We start from the raw sequence: 21,587 nt of genomic DNA, 5'->3' as shown, positions 1-21,587 counted from the left end.
CTGACATACTATTATATATTCCTGCCCCCTGTTTCACCATCCATTGATTAATTAAATTTATCCGTCAAATAAAATGAATCAATGGGTGGTGAAACAGCCTGCTCAATGCACGCCATCATCATCGTTTACCTTTACTTGCCCGAATTTCACTTGCCATACCAACGTTTGCCATAAATTTCTATATAAGAACCGTGCTGTTTTCAGGACTTTTTTAAATGTCATCATATAGGATGCAGTAGATTAGGTTAGTTTAATATCAACTCTGAAGAAATTACTATTTCAGAAATAAGTTACTTTATGGCAAATGAAAATTCTAGATACATTCGGGCAAACGATAGAGAACCCATCATCATACCAGCCGTAGGACATCCACTGTTGGACATAGGCCTCCCCCATAGACCTCCATTTGCTTAGGTTGGAAGTGCACTGCATCCATCGTGAACCCGCGGTTATAATGTTCTTGGTCCGTCCATCACGTTGGTGGACGTCCTACAGTGCCCGCGAACCGCGGTCTCCATTCGAGAGCTTGCCGCAACGGCCTGTCCTCTGTGCTCTATGGCTAGCCCATTGCCACTTCAACGGGCTACGAGTACTTCGCTTGGCTACATCGGTGACCCTCGTTCTACGTATCTCCCCCCTCCTCCTACGGGCCGCCTTAGGCCATGCTGGGGCCCTGGCTGGCCTCACAATAACTTGGGACCCTTTTGGAAAAGACGGTATTACTGGTTCCCCTAGAAACCAGAAACTCCGTCGACTTAAAAGTATTGGCGTCACGCATACAAAGATACTTGTTTGTAATTTGACGACTTCTAGTCGAATGTCTGTGTGCGTATATTGGGTGCACGAATGATCGAAATTGTGACGTAATTTATGCATGGCCCAAACTCCTTTAACTTTGTCTCCCGCCCGTCTGTGGAGCCAACGCGTCAATAATCCTGTCTTGAAGAAAACGCGTTTAAAGATTTCACGGTCAATGAACTATGTAGTCTGTACCACGTGAACTCGAGGCTTTTAATTGGTTGAGCTGGAATTACTATAACTGGCTACTTAAAACTTTTATGTCTATGTAATTCATACCGGCCTATATATGTCCCACTGTTGGGCACATACATCTCTGAATGAGAGGGCTTGTACTGTTCCCACGCGGGCCCAGTGCGGTAGGGTACTTTGCACACACTATTGAATTCCGTAGGTTTCCTCAGCTTCCAAATTTAGGTATATTTCATACATTAGGCTGCTATTTACTCTTAAGCTCGTGGTAGAATATAAAAGTAAATTGTCGCACATAAAGAATTTTGTAAACAAATTTTGAGTCAGACAAGCCCAGCTTTGTATCACGATTTTCTGCTAGGTCAAACCACTAGGCCAAGCGTGCGTATCACTTGCGCAGAAATTGACGGTCAGCGCTACACATGTGCTGCGGGCTTTACTTGTGACGTTCGTCTGCTCTCATGGAGCTATAGCATGAGCCCTTATGCTATAGAGCCTGGACCAAAAGTTTAGGCTATGTACGCACTAAGCGGCTAGCTGCGCGGTTCTAACTAGCCATCTCTTTCTCAAGCGATACTTTGAAGAGGGACGGCATGCTAAAACTGCGGTTTAGCCGCATAGTGCGTACAATCACCTGCATTAATATCTGCCACAGTGGAGCGTACAAAAACATCTGACGCGTCCTATCAGCCCTAGAAATAGAGTCGTATCAGATGTTTATGCACGTTTTGTTCAGTCTTGTTGTGGCCTTAGGAATGTTGGGGATTTTAGGTCAAAGCAATGCTGGACATTGAAATAACAGTGTTTATCTTTTGTTCCAGCTGCTTGTATATAAAGCTGTATATATAAATATAGCACTTAAAGATGAGTTTGGGAGCACGCGCCACCAAGGGTGGTGCGGGGGGCGCGGGGGGCGCGGCCGCCAAGGGCAAGGACAGAGCCCCGGACAAGGCCAAAGGCGCCTCCAAGCCGCCCGGCAAGGACAAAGTCAAACAAGTCAGTTGCACTCATCACCCATTGAACTATTTATCTTTATCTATGAAGCTTGAAACACAGAGCGGTGGCGGGGCGGTGCGGCGTGGCGCGGAGTCGGTGTCGGTTGTAATATTCGAGCTATTCTGTGTGTGTGGCGCGGTATTCTGTGTGCCCTCTTTCACGTTAGCTCGAATATTACAAATAAATATAAATATATATGGATATTATAAGGCCGCCTATTGCTTACCTCAGAAAGTCTGTGTATATACCTGTTTTTCTGTACTGCTTGCTATGTGTTGGTGTGCAATAAAGAGCTATCGTATTGTATTGTATTGTATTATAACCGACGCCGCCTTCGCGCCGCGCCGGACCGCTCCGCCTCCGGCGTCAGTGTGTTTCTAGCTTGAAAGTAGTAGTACACCTGTCAGTGTTGTGGAATAGGGCCCAGGTCTTTCTCTTTCTAACACACACCTTGTATGTTCCAGGCGTCCACAGACCACATTCGCCTGACACACACCGCCGACCGTAAAAACGATGACACGTCGGACGTGCGGAGGATGGTGAGAACTGTTTTCACTTGTATTATCACCTTATCGGCGTTCTATTGTAATTATGGGATTCTGAAACAATGGCTGGCCCCTTGGCTCTTGATTTCGCTCGTAATTAATGAATGCTCGTAGTTGTGAGCAAGATTTTTCTTTGCTGACTGTACTTTTTGTTGTCTGTACAGTACAGTCAGCTACAGTTAATATCTGACGCGTCCTACCGGCACTAGAAATAGAGACGTATCAGATATTTATGCACGGATTGTTGTGTCGATATTAGTTGGTGACTATCAAATTTCAAGTCAATCCGACGACCGGATGTGGGTCAAAACTAACAAGATTTGATCCAACAACAACAAAAGCAACAAACGGCAAGTTAAATAACTTGTAAAACGCTAGTGTCAGTGTCTAAGCTAAGTATGCTGAAAATACGCGCCCGGTGTTACGCGGTTCGTTTTACATTCCGATTTATTGGGCAATTTGAGTTTGTTCGTCCTTGTAAATGTGTTTTTTTGCGCAGAAATTCAGCGTAATTGCACCTATTATTTCAATAATTAGTAACACATTTGCGGTACCTAATTACGTTACATTTTGACGTGATCAGCCGCAAGACTTCAGTTGTACGTCAAAACGTGACGTAATTTCGGCAATACTGTAGGCTATTATTTTATTTGTTTTATAAAAGTTGTCAAGGCGTGTTATCGAACGGAAAACAATTTTTAAACTACCCTTTAAATGTAAAGCCCAACACACTTACGGCGGGTGCGGGTCGAACACCCGACCCGCGCCCGTCGTCGGTGTGATGGCGTTCATATAACTCCATGTAAATACACCCCACGTCTGTGTGTGTTGGTCTTAACCGAGGTATATATACGTAATAAAATATTTTTTAATCTTTTATAAAAGTGCTTTGGAAAAGAATTTGTACAGCTCCTAATTTGTATTCTGTTTGCTAAACAGGTGCTAGAGTTGATGGAGATGACGTGTCGCACTGAAGAAGAGGTTTGCTCGGCGCTGCACGACTCGGATAATGATATGGCGGCCGCTTGCAACCTGCTCTTTGAGGACACGCCGCGGACACAGGTGACACCATGATCATGACAACATCAGAGGCCGTAGTAGTTGAGATGGGGCAGTAATACTGGGTTAAGACACTAACTTTAGTTAAAATGTTCAGTTTTTAGTTGTCTACATACTGTTTAATTTTCTCTAAGCATAAAGGATTCATATTCGTAAAAAAACAACATGCGAAAGTTTCACTTTGCAAATTGGTACTCTACGAACTGTATGGAAAAAGTTTTCTTTGATTTGTGGGTGTTCTGTACTCTAACCTTAGTTGGTCTCAAAGAGTGTTTTAATCCTTGATAGAAATGGGACCGATTGGCATTAAAAAAAAAGTCGAATCTGTCGATTTTCTCGCTGACTGTACATTTTATCAAAAATCTGTGAATGTCGATTGTTATCACTCAAAAAGTTAGTAAAGGTCTCCTAAGAGCATTTTCGCGTAGCAGCAAGGGATCTAGTAGCTGCCCTTGCTGCCACATCTTCCTGTAGACTTGAACTTAATTCCTGAGAATAGGTTCTAAACTTGTGAGAGGACACAGTGATGTCATAATTACATTACAACTTACTGGAGTCCAGAATCAATATCCAACGACATTTTGACACTTTTGTAACTTACACCCTGAGAGTCCAACTGTTGAAGTCCCGGCGTAATGTGTACTTCATTTGTGGTAAGAGTGCCGACCATAGAACTAAAGAAAGGCTTTCCTTTTGTCCTAAAGGAGTAGTCTAAAGGTTTCAGTCTGACGCAAGGCATCGCAGACTTAACATGTTTGTGGTTACATGTACCTAATTTTTTTTTTGGTTATAGCTGTATTGTTAATAGTTCATGGATCCGAGGCCTTATTGTCTAACGCGCGGGCTCTTGCCATCGGTTTCACCATCTCTTTTTGTCACCATGTCACACCGTTTTAGACGTTTTAGGCCTCTGATTTCCTGAAACAAATAACCAATACACTATCCTCACCGGTTGAGTATTGGAATGATACTATGTTCTGGACGAGATCTTGATATTGTGCTTACTCTCCAGAGCGAGTGGCAGACGAGCGAGAAGAAGAAAAAGAAGCCGCCCGCCGCCGCCGGCAACGGCGAGCCCGAGCCGCCGCGCGAGCGAGACGCGCGCGACCGCGCCGGCCCGCCACGCACGCGTGAGTACACCGCCTATTCTATTACTATACTACAGTTGAACTATATAAAGTGTTTTTCTTGATTCCCGTTAACTTTGACAGGCGGCTCAATATTTCGTTTTATTATTGAAATTGTCAATGTCTACAATAGCCAAATCAAACCCTGGCCTGACTTGTTGAGGTTTAACTGTTTCTGGATTGAAAGTTTCTTTGCGAACTTTTTACCGCTGGCGTTGGTGTTGTCACCGTGTGTTGTATGTTTTTATATGTTTTTGTTTTAAAATGGGTCCCACTGAAAAACAGCGCTGCGGCTTGCCGTAACATTATGCTGAGTGGGGCCCACTTTATTGACTGAATCCAAACGGCCAAGTTCCCACGTTTATTAGCACAACGGAAGAAAAAGTCATTGGAATTTTGATCACGCTGGATTAAGCAGCGGTATTGTTAGTTTTCAAAAAATATAATCCTGACCATCATCTCTTGTAATATTTACCAAAACGGACATGAGGAAAAAAACGCTACGAATACGCTGAATATTTACCCAAAAATAACCTGAGGGTCTATTGCGTAACGTTTCTGACACTCGCGATCACAATCAAATGACAGATTTCGCATACTAAATCTGTCATTTGATTGTGTTCGCGAGTGTCAGAAACGTTAGACAATACGGTGTCGGTCGGCAGGTCGCGGCGAGTCGGACGCGGGTCGCGGGCGCGGCGGCGCGGGGCGCGGGCGCGGCGCGATGCGCGGGCGCGGTCGGGGGCGCGCCGCCCGCCGCCCCCGCCCGCGCGCGCCCCGCGCGCCTCCACGAGGACCAACCATACACCGGTAAGTAAGTGTAAGCGGCGCACGCACTGGACATATAATAATTTTCGGATAGCTTGGGTACCGTGACATTTGCTGTTTTTATATTCCGCGCCATGAATGTTTCAGGCTAATATTTTATAAAAAATATACTTGAATCTCGAAAGAACTAAAAAAAATATCTCCCTGTAGCTTAAAATATTAAATAAAACACAAATCACTTAAAAATATATTATTTTGTTATAAAACTAATAATACTAATTTTAATCTCGTCAACTTTTATGGCGTAAAACGGAACTCGATTACAATAGAGCTTGACTTTCGTATTGTTTGATGTTTTTAACTGTTACTTTGTTATTAAATTAGCTTTGATATAATGCCAAAAAGACTGAAGGGGAAAGAAGGTTTGTGAGTTTTTTTTTTTTTTTTTATTCGATCTCGATAAACAAGCAAAAACACTTGCTACGCGGGCTAAGCCGCAGGCAAAAACTAGTTATAAATATAAACTATCTCTAACAAAATAGATTACACATCCTTAGCATATTTAATCGAAAATCGCAAAAAATCGTTTCTAATTTACATTGTCACAACCCTTTAATTGCTTAATGACACGTGTCACCGAACCTAAGCTATGTGAAAAGTATTATAGTAATGGCGGCGACCGTGCAGTGCAGTATTGCGGCGAACAATAGAATAGCGATTAACTGGAGGGCTACTCTGAAATTCCAAATTTGAAGTGCGTATTATACTGTCACTTAACTCATAAGGTCTTATACTGTCTTCTGCATTAATATCTGACGCGTCCTACCGCCCTAGAAATATGGTATTAGATATTTATGTACGATTTGTTGTATCATTTGTGCTGGTGTCTGTACACTACCTTTTATACATTTTAGTAGGAAATACGACAAGGTTTAAACCTCAATACATATTTAACTTTGAGTTGAGTGGCTGTTGAGTTGTTATGGTGTGGGAAGACCTTGATTCTTTTCTAATTAGCATGAGCGGAACGGTACGATACGAAGTCGATAATTGAACTTCGTTTAAAGGCTCTAAGGTCCCATAAGCTTGCTGATAGGTTCCGCGCGGTACAATTTTTTTTTATTCATAAGAGTGTACACTCTTGTTCCTGATTGTACCTCAGGAGTACTCCTGAGGTGGTTCCATTCCTACCATCCTACCTACCTACAATGCTCAACAGTTTTGGTGCGCGAGACGAACTTGTGTTTTCAAAATGTCTGGTTTTAACGGGGATGTTTATTTGAGAGGCTAGGGGCTGTTTCACCACCCATTGATTAATTTTATTTGACGGATAAATGTGATGCCGTCTCCGTCTATTAGAACAAAACAAACAGAGACGGCATCACATTTATCCGTCAATAATTAAATCAATAGATGGTGAAACAGGGGGTAAGAGTGCTTATGTTTTATTCCAGGCAACAATGTCGCAGACTCGTTCCCCAGTGCCGAAGACTGGGACAACGAGGAGTGGTCCGGATCCCTCTCTGACACCAAGGTAACCACCACCGTTTACCACCAGCTCTGACCACTCTTACCATTATTAAAGCTCTACTTAACATTGCTGATAAATAACACTCAAGTAACTGCTATGAAAATTTTAAATTGCTAACATAATGGGTATATTATTATTTAAGTATCATTCACAGATGCTTGTTAATTGTTTAAATTGAACTGCTGCACTCAGAACTAGTATTCCCTTAACTTATTTCGTAATTAAACCTAACGATAAAGAATCAACTTTGTAAAAAAAAAAATGAGTGTAGCATGACACTTTTTTTGGGGTTGCCTAGTTGAATTTATATTATACGAGTATATCAGTGGCGTGGTACCGCAAAAACTCGATTCCCACCACGTTATCAAAACGAAACATACCTAATGCTAGGTTTACACGGGTTTAGTACTTGTCATTAGTGTAAGTGTTTAGGGACTTGTCTGCAGAGTGACAAGTGATAAGTAGCCGTCTTGACATTGGTGTTAGATAATGGTATTAGTAGTTAAAAGACTTCGCCATCGATTACCGCCGCCGACTCGTTTTAAGAAATGTTTTTAGGCACTTTTCACTTGATATGAATGTTCACACAACCCAACAAGTGTAAGTATTAGTAGATTTTTAGATGGAGATAGGCTCTTGTTGCTTTGTAAACAGGACCGGCTTCTATTCACTTGCACTTTGAGTTGCACTAATACTAAGCATTTGTGCAATATGTTTACACACATCTGACAAGTGTAAGTGACAAGTACTAATCATTAGCTACTAAGCTCGTGTAAACCAAGCATGGCCCATGTTCTCTCATTTCCCGGGTTAGTTAACGAAAATATTCACTCCAGGCCACCGGTACACACATATCCAGTAACATAACTGAATTCTAATTTACATTTTTCGTTGTTCAAAAGGTACTCCAACAAAAAGTAACTATAACCATTTTTATCATTGGGCAACCAATTAGTTATAGTTGTGGCAAGAATTAATTAGCTATTTAATACCCCCGTAATTATTAGTATGTCTAGTACACTGGTAGTTCAAGAAGAATGCGCATAGAAGTCTTCGCCGCACTTCGGTTTAATGTAAGCGTCCACATGTCCGCACAAAATGGTATCGGTGTATACGTTATGCCTATCCAATTTATTAAAACAAACCGATTTCATCAAAATTCTTGTATTATAAACACTCACTGGATCGAATCATTTTATCTATAATTCGTGTCTTTTAACTAGATGTCTAATCACTTTTTTCGCCAAAATTCACTTGATTTCAAAATTTATTTTTCATTTGAAAAATCTTCGTTAAAATCTCACGTTATTTCTTGATTGAAACATGTGTATAATCTGTAGTAGCATAGTACTTACTAGCGTAGAGATGGTGGAAAATTTGACATTTTAAAAATCGATTAATGCGCGGATGAATAAGCGATTTTTATTTACTTTCCTTAAAATTAAAAAATAGTTACTGCTTTTATAATTGAATAAACAGTCTTTGGAATGAAATCAAGTATTTTAAATTATACAATTGACTAAGATACTTTATTAATTATTTAGCAATAGGTTCTAGGTTTTCACATCATTGAATGTCTGTGGTCGGATAAATGGCGTCTTTGTTTACACTTTTCATAAATTGGATCGAAATACAATATACACCGTATCTGATCGTTGCAGATACATTGGATGGTTGTAATAAAAAAAATCTCCTTTCATTTGGCACACTTTTTCATATAAACCTGTTCTTGACAATTACAAACACAGTAAAAAAGTATTATGCAAAAAAGTGCAGCCATAAAGTGACGCGCTAACATACATACTGAATGATTTTTACTAATATATATTATGTATGCTGAAGACTCGTATGCGTATTCTTTGTTTAGCAGTATTTTACCGTCCTTTGGACGGGTGTATTACCACGTTGAGTTGGCTCTCTCTAGTTCGAAAAGGTCTGTTAACTTAACAGTATAACAGTTAACTTTGCACTTAAAAAAACTTGTTTCACCACTCATTGATAAATTTGATGCCGTCTCTGTTTTTGGAACAAACCAAAAAGAGATGGCACTATAACTTTTATGAATGAGAGGTGAATAGGCCCCCCTAAGTCTTGCAAGTAAAATACGTTTAAAGCCTATTTGCAACAAATATAATGTAGTTTTGATTTATGGTGCGTTAAAGATAACAACATATAAGAATAGAAATTTAAGAGGGCAACACTGTTCATAAATGTCACATTTTTGACGTAAAATGCTTTAACACGGCATCAAGTTTGTATATTTTTTATGGGATCTGTGATCTGAAAAATAAATTATCATAGGGCAAACCTTGGCTTATCGATGATACTTCGTAATCCGGTCATACTACGTTATTATCTTACGTTGAGCTCACAATAGTGAAATGCAAGCAATGAAATTGCTGCCAACCCGATTCAAGCATCAAAACTGACAGCTGCCATCGATTTCATAGCTTGCATTTCTTCAAGAGTGAGATCTGTGTAAACAAAGCAGTATCACCGATAAGCCAAGGTTTGCCTTATTTACACGCCGTTTCCCATGTTGACCACTATTAACGGGACACCCTGTGTATTAGACATCGCGTGTTGCCAACTGACCGTGGTAGTACATCTCTCTCGCTTTGATTCTTGCCGTCGCGTGTACCCAAGCTGTGCGCTAAGCGTTCCATTTGCCGTTTGACGTAGGTATTCACGCCGAGCACCAGCGGGCTGAATGCCGAGGAGCAGCCAGCGAACAACTCGACGGTAAGTTCTTTTTTTGAACATGAAAGTACATAATTGCTAAAATTTGTAAGTCTGTTTGTTTGTTTGTTATCTCATCACGTGTAAACCTCTGAACCGATTAAGATGAAAGGAAAAGACATAGGATCGTTTTTATTCCGGAAAATTGCATACGCGGGGTAGCAATAAACGAATTCTACGCAGAACGGAGTCGCGGGTAACAGGCTAGTAGTGAAATAATCCTGGATAAGACGCTGGAAGGAAGAGCTATGATATGAATTAGCTAGAAACATGTCATAGTCAAAATATCTTCATACAAGCATTTATAAATGTCAAATAATATCTAGTACCACCGGTTCGGAAAAACCTGTTAATAGAATCTAGCTGAACTGGATTTAACCTCATAAGACCCAAGTCACATTTTGATCATTAGAATGTGAAACTTAGGGGCTGTTTCACCATCCATTGATTGGTGTTAAATGTGATGCCGTCTCCGTCTATTCGAACAAAACAAATAGAGACGGCATCACATTTAGCCGTCAGTTAACACTAATCAATGGATGGTAAAACAGCCACTAAATGTCAATCAGTGAAGTTGATTATAGCTATTTACGTACGGTCTTTTCTAACCCATGGCTCCATGTGCAGGAGGATTGGGACACCCCGGCGCCGGCGGCCGCAGCCAACGGTCCCACGGAACACATCCCGAGCTACACGTACCACGCGCGGCTGCCCGACCCGCCCAGACCACCGGACGTGAGTGCTGGACTAACTTATAGCTCCTTGGTTTCGAACCAGAGGCCTTATTGTGTTAAGCACTTGGAATCACGATCGTTTTTACCACTTCTTTCTGTCACGCGTTATAGGGTGAGGGCAGAAAGAGAAGGTGAATGCGATCGCATGCGATAGAACACTACAATGAATGACAACTCGCCACTTTCGTCCTAGAGGCGTGACTAGAGGGATAGATAGATAGATAAAACGTTTATTTGGTACTGCAAACACACACAATCAACATTATATACAGATACAAAACTCAGTCCAAACTTAAAAGTAAACATTTCATGTTGTTTGTGTGCACTGCAGTAGTACAAAAGAAAGAAAGTAGGAAAGATTTATTTGGTTCCATCAGTACCGCCAGCTTACAGTAATATAACTCCAAAAAAGGGCCATGGTCAACATTGCTCGGAGGAGCAAAACACTGATTTTATGCCACAACCCAGAGGACCGAGAACAAATGTTTCTTACTGCTCTTATAAAAAATTATACAATAAAAAAAAACAAGCAGTATTAAAAAAAAACTAGTTGCATGGGAGGTCTGCCAATGCTTCATCTTCCGGTTCGTGGTCGCTCGAGGACTTTTCTCCCCCAACGGTTACCTCAGGTAATACGGTGTCCCATGAGGGGAACAAACAAAATGCCACTAGACATGTGAGTACAAACGAGACGGATGAGTCTCGCTGGATTCGTTGGATCTGAAAAAGGGAAATCACTATAGCTAGGCTTGTGAAACCTGGGCCTTAGAAAAATGCCCGGATATATGAGTTCTTCAGGCTAGGAAAGCCAAGTAATAACACTGGCTTCGTTTATATAGATCTAGCTACTGGAATCAGCAGGAAACAGTATACCCCCCGAAACACGATTCTCGCGTGTTATCTCGCCAGCCCGCGTCGTTCTTTGGTCGTTTGGTTTGGTCGGGCCTCCGCGATTTCAATTCTCGTTTCACCTCGTTTTGCCACTCCTTGCTGATGGAAAAGCACCATAAGGCTACGTACGCACCATGCGGCTAATCGCGCGGTTTGAGCGCGCCGTCTCTTTCTAAAGCGATACTTTGAAGAGGGACGGCACGCTAAAACGGCGCCGCTGACCGCATAGTGCGTACGTAGCCTAAGAATCCTTTTTCCAAAATGCAGTGTTTTATTAACATTTTGTTTGTTTGTGCAGATGAGCGCGCCACACCACCCCGTGTCGGCGCCGAGCGAGACAGTGCCGCCGGCGGACACGCAACCGAGACACCAGGTTTGTTCTAAATACCAAATTAAAGTAAAGTTTACTTTTATAATCTTTGTTTACAAAACCTGACTCAATACAACTAAAAAATAAAAAATAGATTTATGAGGTCCGCTTGACAGCTTCGAGATTTGCGTCACGTTTTGTTTTTAAATAATTAAATGAGCCAATCACAAGCAAGACTAACGTGAAACGGACCTCTCGATACTAACGTCATCTCGTGTTACTTCGCCTTCAACAAATCCTCATTAAGTAAAACTAAAGCATTAAGAAGGTTTATGCTAAACTTATTGCTAGGTTAGGCAATCTGAGCGTGTGCTAGGCGCGCCCAGCCCCGGTTTCAGTGCCTATATTGAAAGGATCAAAATTGTCTTGGGCCAAAAAATGACCCTAAGCACTTTGGATGAGTTTAGTAATAGTTAGTAGTTCTATCGGACACTAAAACCTTTGTTGGTATTCCAGTCGACGATGCAGCCAATGGGCATGTCGGGCAGCCTGAGCGCGGCGCAGTCTCAGTACCTCTCGCAGCTCACCCAGCAGTCACAACGGCACGACAACAGTAAGTACATTATACTAACTAGTATTAAGGTGCGACCGCGACTAAACCGCTGCTTAAAAAACGGTGACGGCACGGAATCGCAGTGACGCACCGTATGTGCACAGTTTTTATCGCATGCTTTCCACACTGCTGCTTAGAATACGCAAACGGTGCGGATTTAAAATACGGAATCGCAGTGACGTGCCGTAAACGTCAGGACCTTAACGAACAAAAGTCTTGTCGTTTACGGCCCGTCACTGCGATTCCGCACCGTTTGCGTATTTTAAGCAGCGGTGTGGAAAGCATGCAAAAAAAAAACGGTGCGCATACGATGCGTCACTGCGATTCCGTACCGTCACCGTTTTTCAAGCAGCGGTTTGGTCGCACCTTTATCCGTTAACGCTAAATAAAAGGTTTATTTTAACGGTTTCTATACTTCGTTTTTTTAGCATTAGAAAAAGGGTAAACAATCTTGACGAGTCTTTTTATTGAAAAACGTTAAAAAAAAAATACTTGTGATACCAAAAGCATGTAGGTGATCATTATGTCGTTGGTAATTGTTACATATTTGCTGAGACTTATTTTTCAAAAGTGGTTTTCAATAAAAAGACACGTCAAGATCGCTCGCCTTCATTCATTTTTTTTTTTTTTAGAAACAGTCATTTCAAATGCTAAATGAAACGAAGTATACTGTTGGGCCCCACTGGAGCGTTGCGTCAAACGCAGATGTGGCAAACGATGCGTTGATGTGGATCCGCTGCGACGACGCAACGCCACGCAATGCACGCGCAGTGCAATGGGCCCCTCTTTGAAATAAACCTTTTATTTGGCGTTTTTCTTTAGTTTAAATGCCATTTCACAGCTTATGTTGTCTTTTGTGATACTATTCGCGTGATTCTTGCAGGCGTCTATTCCTCAAACTATGGAGTATATGGATCGTCAGACATCGCGAGCCAGCGGAAGCCGCAGCGCGCGAGAGTGCCTCCTCCTTCCAAGGTATTGTACCTCTGTAACAAGACAGACAGACATTTATTTTTCACATTGTAACACTAGGTGTTGCCCACGACTCTGACTGCGATTTACCCTATTTTGTGTAAAATCATAGAATTTAATGAAATTAATATCTTTTTGCGGCAAAAGAAGAGAATCAATTTTGTTGTTTGATTATTAATGTTATTTTACAATAAATTAACTAGAAAAATTCTACTCTTCTTCGTTCTTCGAAGGATGAGATTTAAAAAACCGTCAAAACTAGAGAAAATTAGTGCAATGTTCTGCCGTCAAAACGTAGCAGTAATACAAACCGTAAACAGTTTCTGATCTGAATGTCTTAATGTTCGTAGGATGCCATAATATCATATTATTTCAATTATTTTTTTGGAAAGGTAGCCGTGTCGTTACTATCTATGGAAATATTATTATACATTTTGTTACTAATAAATATTGAGTCTATATTCTAATCCATACATATTAAAATCCATAATGTAATGTTTGCCATAATGATCATTTGCCACAACTCTTTATTCTTGATAATAACTATAAATAATTCACAACTGTTATAAAATAAACCTAGCCTATAAAGTTCTACGGGGTGGCCATTTAATTTCTTAAGAATTTTATGGTTTAAGAGAAAAAAAGAGTTATGGATTATGATCGTTATGATGGCAAACATTACATGAGGACAAACGATATTATGGATTACGACGGAGACCCGTCGCCCCCTGCGTAGAGCTTTGCGTAATATTCCCTATTACTTTGTAATTAATTGTATAGTTAAAGTGAGAAAAGTTTTTCCATGTCAGTCTTTATAAACTTTTTTCACTAGACCTACATGTTTGTGTTTCGTGGCAGATCCCATCGTCGGCGGTGGAGATGCCGGGCGGGGAGGGCGGCGCCATGTTCCTGGACGTGCAGTTCGGCGCGCTGGAGCCCGAAGCGCTGCAGGACGCGCCCGCGCCGCCGCCCGCGCACCCGCCGCCCGCGCCCAAGCCGCAGCCCCAGGTCACAACAAACAATAACCGCCCTCGCCGACCGAAGGTTCCGCCGCACAAAGGACCAAACAACTGACTGACGGACTGAGCTGAGAGTTAGGTCATCAAAAAGATGTGTCAATCTATTTTATTTCATTCTGTGGCCACCAAGTTCAATCCCTTTTCGGAACTGATATATTTTATATTTTAATCAGAGTAAATATCTACGAGAAACTGTGTTTACCTGATCAGTTCACCTTATAATTGTTTTTTAAATCCTGGATATGCTAAATCCTGGAATACTTGTAAGATTTGTTTACGAACATATAACGGGACGCCTGTCTTGTATTAATGGTTTACGCTTAAAATGTCGACAAACTATTTACCGAATTTCATTACATCGAAAAAAAAAACAGTTTTGTGTTTTTTACAATTTTACTAAACACTACACAATAATTAGTAGAAATAATATTGTGCCACTATAACGCGATTTAATGTTAAGCTAAACGAGCACGATGTATATTTGTGGGCGTGTATTTTAATACGCATCTGATTGGTCAGCAGGCGACGCCGGTGCCGGAGCCGCAGCCAGTGGTGAGCGCGCACGAGACGCCCGCTGAAGCGCCCACCAATAGCTACCCCACACACACAACGAACAGTATGGTCAGTACACGACAAGGCTTCGTTTTAAGGGTAGTTCTACGACCGTTTCGACCGCAGTTTCCTGTCGCTTATACAATGAAATGAGTCGGGTAGAATAGGATTTTAAAAACAATTTGAAACTCTCTTAAAATTACCCTTCACGCATTCACTGTTGGTGTTTTTTGGTGAAAAGAGCTGGTACTTTTGTAGAAAAATGACTGATGCCTATTATCATGGTGTGAAGTGTATTCAAATAGAAAAAAAACGCACAGATAATTTCATTTATTCATTCAATCCATTCAGGCTAGCTCTCGTGAATCCACCTGTAGAAAATGATGATGATGATGATTTTTATGCCTCAAACGCATATAAACGTTCGTCCACAACCTCTTATTCGTTTGTCGGATTTACCGAGTTTTTCAATCACACTATTTTTTTTATGATTGTAGCTCCCGGAAAGTATGACGACTGAAACGCCAGCCGCCCCGCCTCCGGCGGAGCCCGCGGCGCCTCCAGCCAACAGTGAGTTAAATACTAACAAATAAGCTTATAAACAAATCCTCAATGTTTCAGCATATAGGCTTGAAGCTAGGTTTAGACGAAGCCAGTGTCGGCTGCTAATTTCACTGGCAGTCAGAGATGGCTTGTTTTTGGCCTCGTATAAACAATATTTCAACAGCAGTCAGCACTATAGGGAATAGAGCGCTGGCCTATTTTTTTAAGGCAGTGCCCGCAACCCCCGCGTATGCACACCACAAAAAAAATACAGGAATTAAATTAATCCAGTTGGCCTACACGGGCAGTTACAGTTTCGTCTAAACCTGGCTTGAATACCGTCTAAAAACCTCAGACATTAGGATACAATTTGCAACAGAGATAGGCATGGATTTGGACGTCTGGGAAGCTTGGGGCAGCGAAGAAGCGGAAGCCACTAAGACGAAGAAACAAGTTTTGAAAAAAATATTGCCGTGTATTTCAGATCATCCAGACGCAACCTTTTACTCAAGTTTTTTTTTTTTTTTTTGCAGATCTAGAAAAGCAATTGACAGCAGCGATGAAACAGCTTGCCGTGTCAGCCGGCGACGCGCCCGCGACCGCGCCGCAGCACCATCGACACAAGGTCTATATTAGAATCGTATTCTCCTAACCTTTTAACAATTCTAATGTATTCCTTCCTACCTTAGAGACTGGTTCGGAAAGAGTACCAGATCTCTCTTTCGAGCGGCAGTCTCTAAGATAGCCCTAATGATCGCCGACCTCCGATAGGAGAGGGCACCGGAAGAATAAGAATGTACCAAGGCGCACTCAACCTCATCAGCTTATTTCTTGGCAATTTGTATGGAAACACTCTTTTTAAATGACTACATATTTTTGATTGCTTCGACTTTAAAACTTGATTTTATTTCACTGCTCCAAAGAGTCAAGGTCATGGTTAAGGGGTTGGTTCAAGGGGAGTCTTGACTCTGAATATTTGTTCAACCTACGGACGGACAACAAAGTGATCCTATAAGCCATAAGGGTTTATTTTCCCGAACATACGGAACTCTAAAAAAAACGTTTTACTTGTGAGGTGTTGGTAACCTTTTAACCGCCAATACGTTTTCATTCGTACGTGCCCGTATCGCCACCTACACCGAAACTATATGACATTTTGTCTTAATTATAAGACTGCGGCGAAATGAGCTGGATAATTTTTGTGTTATAATTCAGACAATGGCGGTTAAAGGGTTAACAAGCCTATTGTGTTGTTACAGACTGTGGGACAACAGAATGTGTACGCGCCGCATCACGCGGTAACGCATCACCCGCCTGTGTACGGTGCTAATGTGTACGCTCCTCAGGTAAATTGTATTGTATTGTACATAAAAATCATGAAAAAAACCGACGTGACTGTACAGTGGCGGAATGAAAAGATTGACCAGAGTTCAAATAAATTCGTCTACACGTTGCAAGCACAGGTTACCTTCTTGAATGACATCATGGCGGTATATTGTCATACTCGGTCGATAAAGCAGTTATACTGAGCAAGCAAAAACAGACGTTAAGGTGGTCAACGTTTTCATTCCGCGACTGTACATTGGTTTCTTAAATAAGGTCATGTACGTTACCAAGACGTCAAAAATATCCGTACACCTTTATGCCTCTAGCCATAAGGTAGATATTTATGCCCCCGATTGTACAAGAGCGGACACTTATCCCTTATAAACTATTGGCAGAACGATAGAAACAGTAGCAAACAGTAGTAAATCATGATAAGTGAAAAGAACCGAAACCTAGTTGAAAATAGTCTTTTCATCACACACGCAGGCTACCTTGGTTGCAACCCCCCAAATAAAACCCTCGACCTTAATGTGCTTGTCATGAAAACCGTGGTCGGTAAGAGTCATTGCGCGTGCAAATTTTCTTGTCATGAAGCCCAAGGTCGGTCAATGAGTTTGTTACTGCCTGGCGCACTGCACTGGCGCGGAGCTGGCACTGCCAAGAGCGTGGTCAGCGGTATCGGCAATTTTTGAAAAAATATTAGCTTACAAATAGACAATTTTACTCGCAAATGTGATGAAAAACATTGTATGTCGTTGTATGTCGCACGGGCGGTACTAGAATTACGAACATAGACTCATTAAAGTCTTCGACTTCGGGTTTGTAATAGACTCTTGTTCGCAATTCCTTATTTTCCGCCCTTAAAATACAATGTACTATAGATACTATTTTCTTTTCGCTGAAACGTTTGCTCTGGACACATAAATCTTACTTTGTAAAAACTTTGTTTCTTACTAAAAATTATTGGCGATCTTCGTTTGTCAATTATCAAACCTAAAAATACGACAAGAATTGGGGACACTTGCCGATGACTTCAACAAATGCAAAGCTAAGCCACTTCCAGCGCAGTGTACTTCATCATCGTCATCATCAGATCAGGTTTGTTTGGTCAATTTCCCAGAATCGTTATTTCCTAGTAGCAAAATTTCCGTTCGCATTTTTTCCCACATGCTTTTTTTCCCAATATGCTTTTTTACTGAATCTTATTGCCCCAAATGGGGTTTATCCCAAACAGAATCGACACAGAAACATAGTTCGGTTTAGGTTATGTTGAGTTTGCATCGGCCCGAAGGGCCAAAACTACGCAATGATCGATTCTGATTGGAAAAAAACGCTACTGTGAAAATAAGCTTCAGCGAAAAACGATTGAAAAAAAAAAACGTTCGGGAAAAACGATTCTGGGAAATTGATCTAACAAACTCAGATCAGTCGTAGGACGTCCACTGTTAGACCTATGTCCAAGTGTTCAAGAAGAGGCCTATTGCCTTCTTGTCCTTGCAGTGTAATTCCTCGGCGATATATTGGCGTGAAGGGCTAGCATAATCGACCTATGATATTTTATTCAGCAGGTTAACTCGACAAACGCGTCACTAACAGGCGCTGCGGGCATGACGGCTGCTGCGTACGCGTCGAACGCGACGCTCACGCAGTACCAGCCTATGATTAATTCCTATCAGGTAACCACACACACACACACACACGCACGCACGCACGCACGCACGCACACCACTGAACTAAAACAATTACTATGCTCAACCGCGGCCAATCCTCTCCTCCTACCTAAAAGGCCGGCAACGCACTTGTGACTCTTCTGGTGTTACAGGTGTCCATCGCTTCGCTTACCATCTGGCGGTCCGTTTGCTCGTTTTCCCCTATTCCATAAAAAAAAAGTCTCATTGCTGGGCACAGCCCTCTGAGAATCAAAGAGCATGGACCGTAGTTCCTACGCGGGCCCAGTGCGGGTTGAGAACTTTACACCCACCATTAAATTGTTTCGCAGGGTAGTGCAGGTTTCCGCACGACGTTTTTCTTCACCGTAAAGCTCTTGGTTAATTCCAAGTGTAATTTGGCACACGAATTTCGAAAAACTCAAGAGATGCGAGCCTCCGGATTTGAACAAAGCGAGATGCCATAAGTCAAACCACTAGGCCCCTCACGGCGTACACACACAAACACACACACCACAAATCTTATTGCCTACCCTTCACTTCAAGTCCCCTTCAGTTAGTCATAAGTTCGTTACTCAGGTCCGCTTTTGTAGTAGAAGGCAAGGCGTAACAGCCAAAAGTGTGGCTACAAAGTCAAAGTAAGGGCGTATCTAAACTTGTAAATCTTTGTTGCTCTGTGCTAAAACGTGTTATTTTCCAGCAGACGTCGTCGTCGGCGGGAGTGTACGCGGGCAGTGCTCTGTACACCTACCAGCCTTCACCACAGACTAAACTACCTACAAAGGACACACCACAGGTAACAACTTGCTACTATTTGTCCCATCCCTAGCCATAAGCCGAGTTTAGACTTGCAAGAAAAATCGTGCAAGCGGCATTACATTGCGGCGCTCGATTGACCACTAAAAACTCGTTGGCTTTACGGCCTCGCAATGTAATGCAACTTGCACGATTTTTCTTGCAAGTCTGAACTCGGCTTTACCTGACGTGAACTATTAGGGCCAGTACAGACTGCACTCCAACTGCAACGTGACCGCAACTGCCGACTGTCCATACATTTTTCGTTGCAGTTCGATTGCAGTCTGCGCAACTGCACTCTGACTGCAATTGAACTGTATTGGCAGTTACGTTACAACTGGAATGCAGTCCATCGTCTGTACTGGCCCTTGACCCGGCAGTTGAATTAAAATTTCGATGTTTTGTTATCCATTGGACTCCCAAAGAGTACAGTATTTGCCAACTCCAGGATTTGCCATATTTTATATCATCATGTCAGCCGAAAGATGTCCATTGCTGGACATAGGCCTCCCCCAAGGCTCTCCACTCAGACCGGTCTTGTGCTATATTTTATATTTTATAATGAAAATATATGTAGTCAATGTTTTGCGAAGAAAATAAATGATTCGATTGAAAGTCGAACTTATGTCAGTCCCTCTCTAAAACGCTTTTCTCTATGCAGTAGGTATGGCACTACTTTTGCGTGTATGTCACATGCAATGCAAGTGTATCACATGAAACTACCGTGATACTCACTCATTTTAAATGACAGAACGGATAACAACTCACGTCTGAAATCGAGTTTAGCTCGACATGAAGAAGAAGGGTTACGGATTAGCCCGAAACATGACGTGCTAAACTCGTTGTCAGTCATTTAAAACAAGTATATCTTTCTCTGTTTAATCTTGAATTTCAACTTTTGTAACATTGTGATATTATATGTAAAGGTAGCTTAAAAATTTTTATTCCGTTCCGTAATACGAATTAAAAAGCTCCGATTTATAAAATGAATAATTGTCACGTTACTTCACACCACTGCTACATAACATATTTATTTCGATTCCGTCCGGCCGCTATGTTTTGCAATTTTTCGCATTTATTACCCGAATGCAAGGAGAGGTATTGTTTTGTACTCTGCTGAAAGTCATTAATTTTAATAAATTTTTGTTTACAGTATGACAATTCAGTAGCTTCAAGTAACAGTTTAACGAGTACATCGACGACGCAAACCAGCACTGCCAAAGTAGCCACCACCACAGGTAATTTTAAATACATTCAATTCAATGTGATATTCGTGTTATAAGACTATTTATTTGTCCATCCTGAATATCGTCCAAAATGGAACCTTGTAGGACAAGGTTCTAATAGTAAAATTGACAAATTTGATGTATGCCGAAAAAAAAGGCCATTTGTATTTACGTACACTCAGAAATATGACGAATTGCAAATACGTTCCACCCGAAATAATTTGTTTTGGGCCTACATATTAAGTTAAGACTTGATTTAGACAACATTCACTTATTGCTTATTTAATTTTGCTCCTAATTTATAATGGAAATATTCCATTTGTGCTTAAATTAATTTACAACAAAAATAAATTTGGATGTAAATATTTTCCAGCACAATTACATTTTGACAAAATTAACGTTGGTTGATATTCATTTTGGTTCAAATTCAAAATGGTCTATTCAAGTGGACGATTTTCCATTTGCACCAGTTGCAGTAAATCGATTGAATAAGTGAATGGAAGAATCTGTGTATTATCTATTTGAATACACTTCACACAAATATAGAAATGTCATGCATATAATATAGGAGACTATAATGCTGAGACGTATAAATATGAAAATGACATGCATCAAACAGTTTCCTACAAAAATGTCTAAGTAACATTACTTTCGTTCAATACATTCTTACGACTTAAGACTGAAGCGACTGTAGTATCGTCAAAATCCAAGTGAGTTTTATTCATTTGTTAGTTCTTTACCTCAAAAGCATAAATTTCATCTCGATCGTATATTTAATTATAGCGTTGTGTCTCAATCGGTTTTTTTTTTAGTCGCTTTTAGATTTAGTCGCATTTCACCTCGATCGTGTACTAGTGTATTTTAGTGCAAACATCAATTAACGCGTCAAATTAAATTAGAGTCCCAGACAAACATCGATCGCGGCGAAATGCGTCTACGGTAAAATACTACACGAAAAATGAGATGCTACAAATTAATTATAAAAATGTAAAAAGCTACGCGAACAAGGTCAAGTACAAGGTTTTATTGAAATTTTGTTAGTTCGAGGTGAAATGCTATTCGGTGAATCTCTACAAGGAATTTATGCTTTTGAGGTAAAAGAACAAATGGTTTTTCACTTCTCATGCTCGCAAAGTTCGTATTTATGCTGAATGTAGGCGACATGAAATGACTTTTTATGCTCA

General features: G+C 41.2%; 1 protein-coding gene across 1 annotated transcript in view; it reads left to right on the top strand.

Annotated features, from left to right (window-relative positions):
• Positions 1–21,587, top strand: part of LOC141440224 (uncharacterized) — a 45,894-nt gene that overhangs the window by 4,424 nt on the left and 19,883 nt on the right. The window contains 21 exon segments of the mRNA XM_074104683.1: positions 1,812–1,986; positions 2,451–2,525; positions 3,471–3,593; positions 4,603–4,720; positions 5,383–5,418; positions 5,450–5,527; positions 6,940–7,019; positions 7,919–7,933; positions 9,699–9,758; positions 10,383–10,490; positions 11,679–11,753; positions 12,207–12,303; positions 13,187–13,278; positions 14,134–14,283; positions 14,814–14,915; positions 15,344–15,416; positions 15,923–16,014; positions 16,649–16,735; positions 18,284–18,391; positions 19,086–19,178; positions 20,331–20,415. Coding sequence (XP_073960784.1) covers positions 1,855–1,986; positions 2,451–2,525; positions 3,471–3,593; positions 4,603–4,720; positions 5,383–5,418; positions 5,450–5,527; positions 6,940–7,019; positions 7,919–7,933; positions 9,699–9,758; positions 10,383–10,490; positions 11,679–11,753; positions 12,207–12,303; positions 13,187–13,278; positions 14,134–14,283; positions 14,814–14,915; positions 15,344–15,416; positions 15,923–16,014; positions 16,649–16,735; positions 18,284–18,391; positions 19,086–19,178; positions 20,331–20,415 — 1,879 coding nt within the window. The 5' untranslated portion in view covers positions 1,812–1,854.

The sequence above is a fragment of the Choristoneura fumiferana genome, chromosome 22, assembly GCF_025370935.1.
Source record: "Choristoneura fumiferana chromosome 22, NRCan_CFum_1, whole genome shotgun sequence".
In the NCBI taxonomy this organism is placed as follows: domain Eukaryota; kingdom Metazoa; phylum Arthropoda; class Insecta; order Lepidoptera; family Tortricidae; genus Choristoneura; species Choristoneura fumiferana.
Note: the sequence above shows the minus strand (reverse complement) of the source record. Positions and strands in the feature narration are given on the sequence as shown.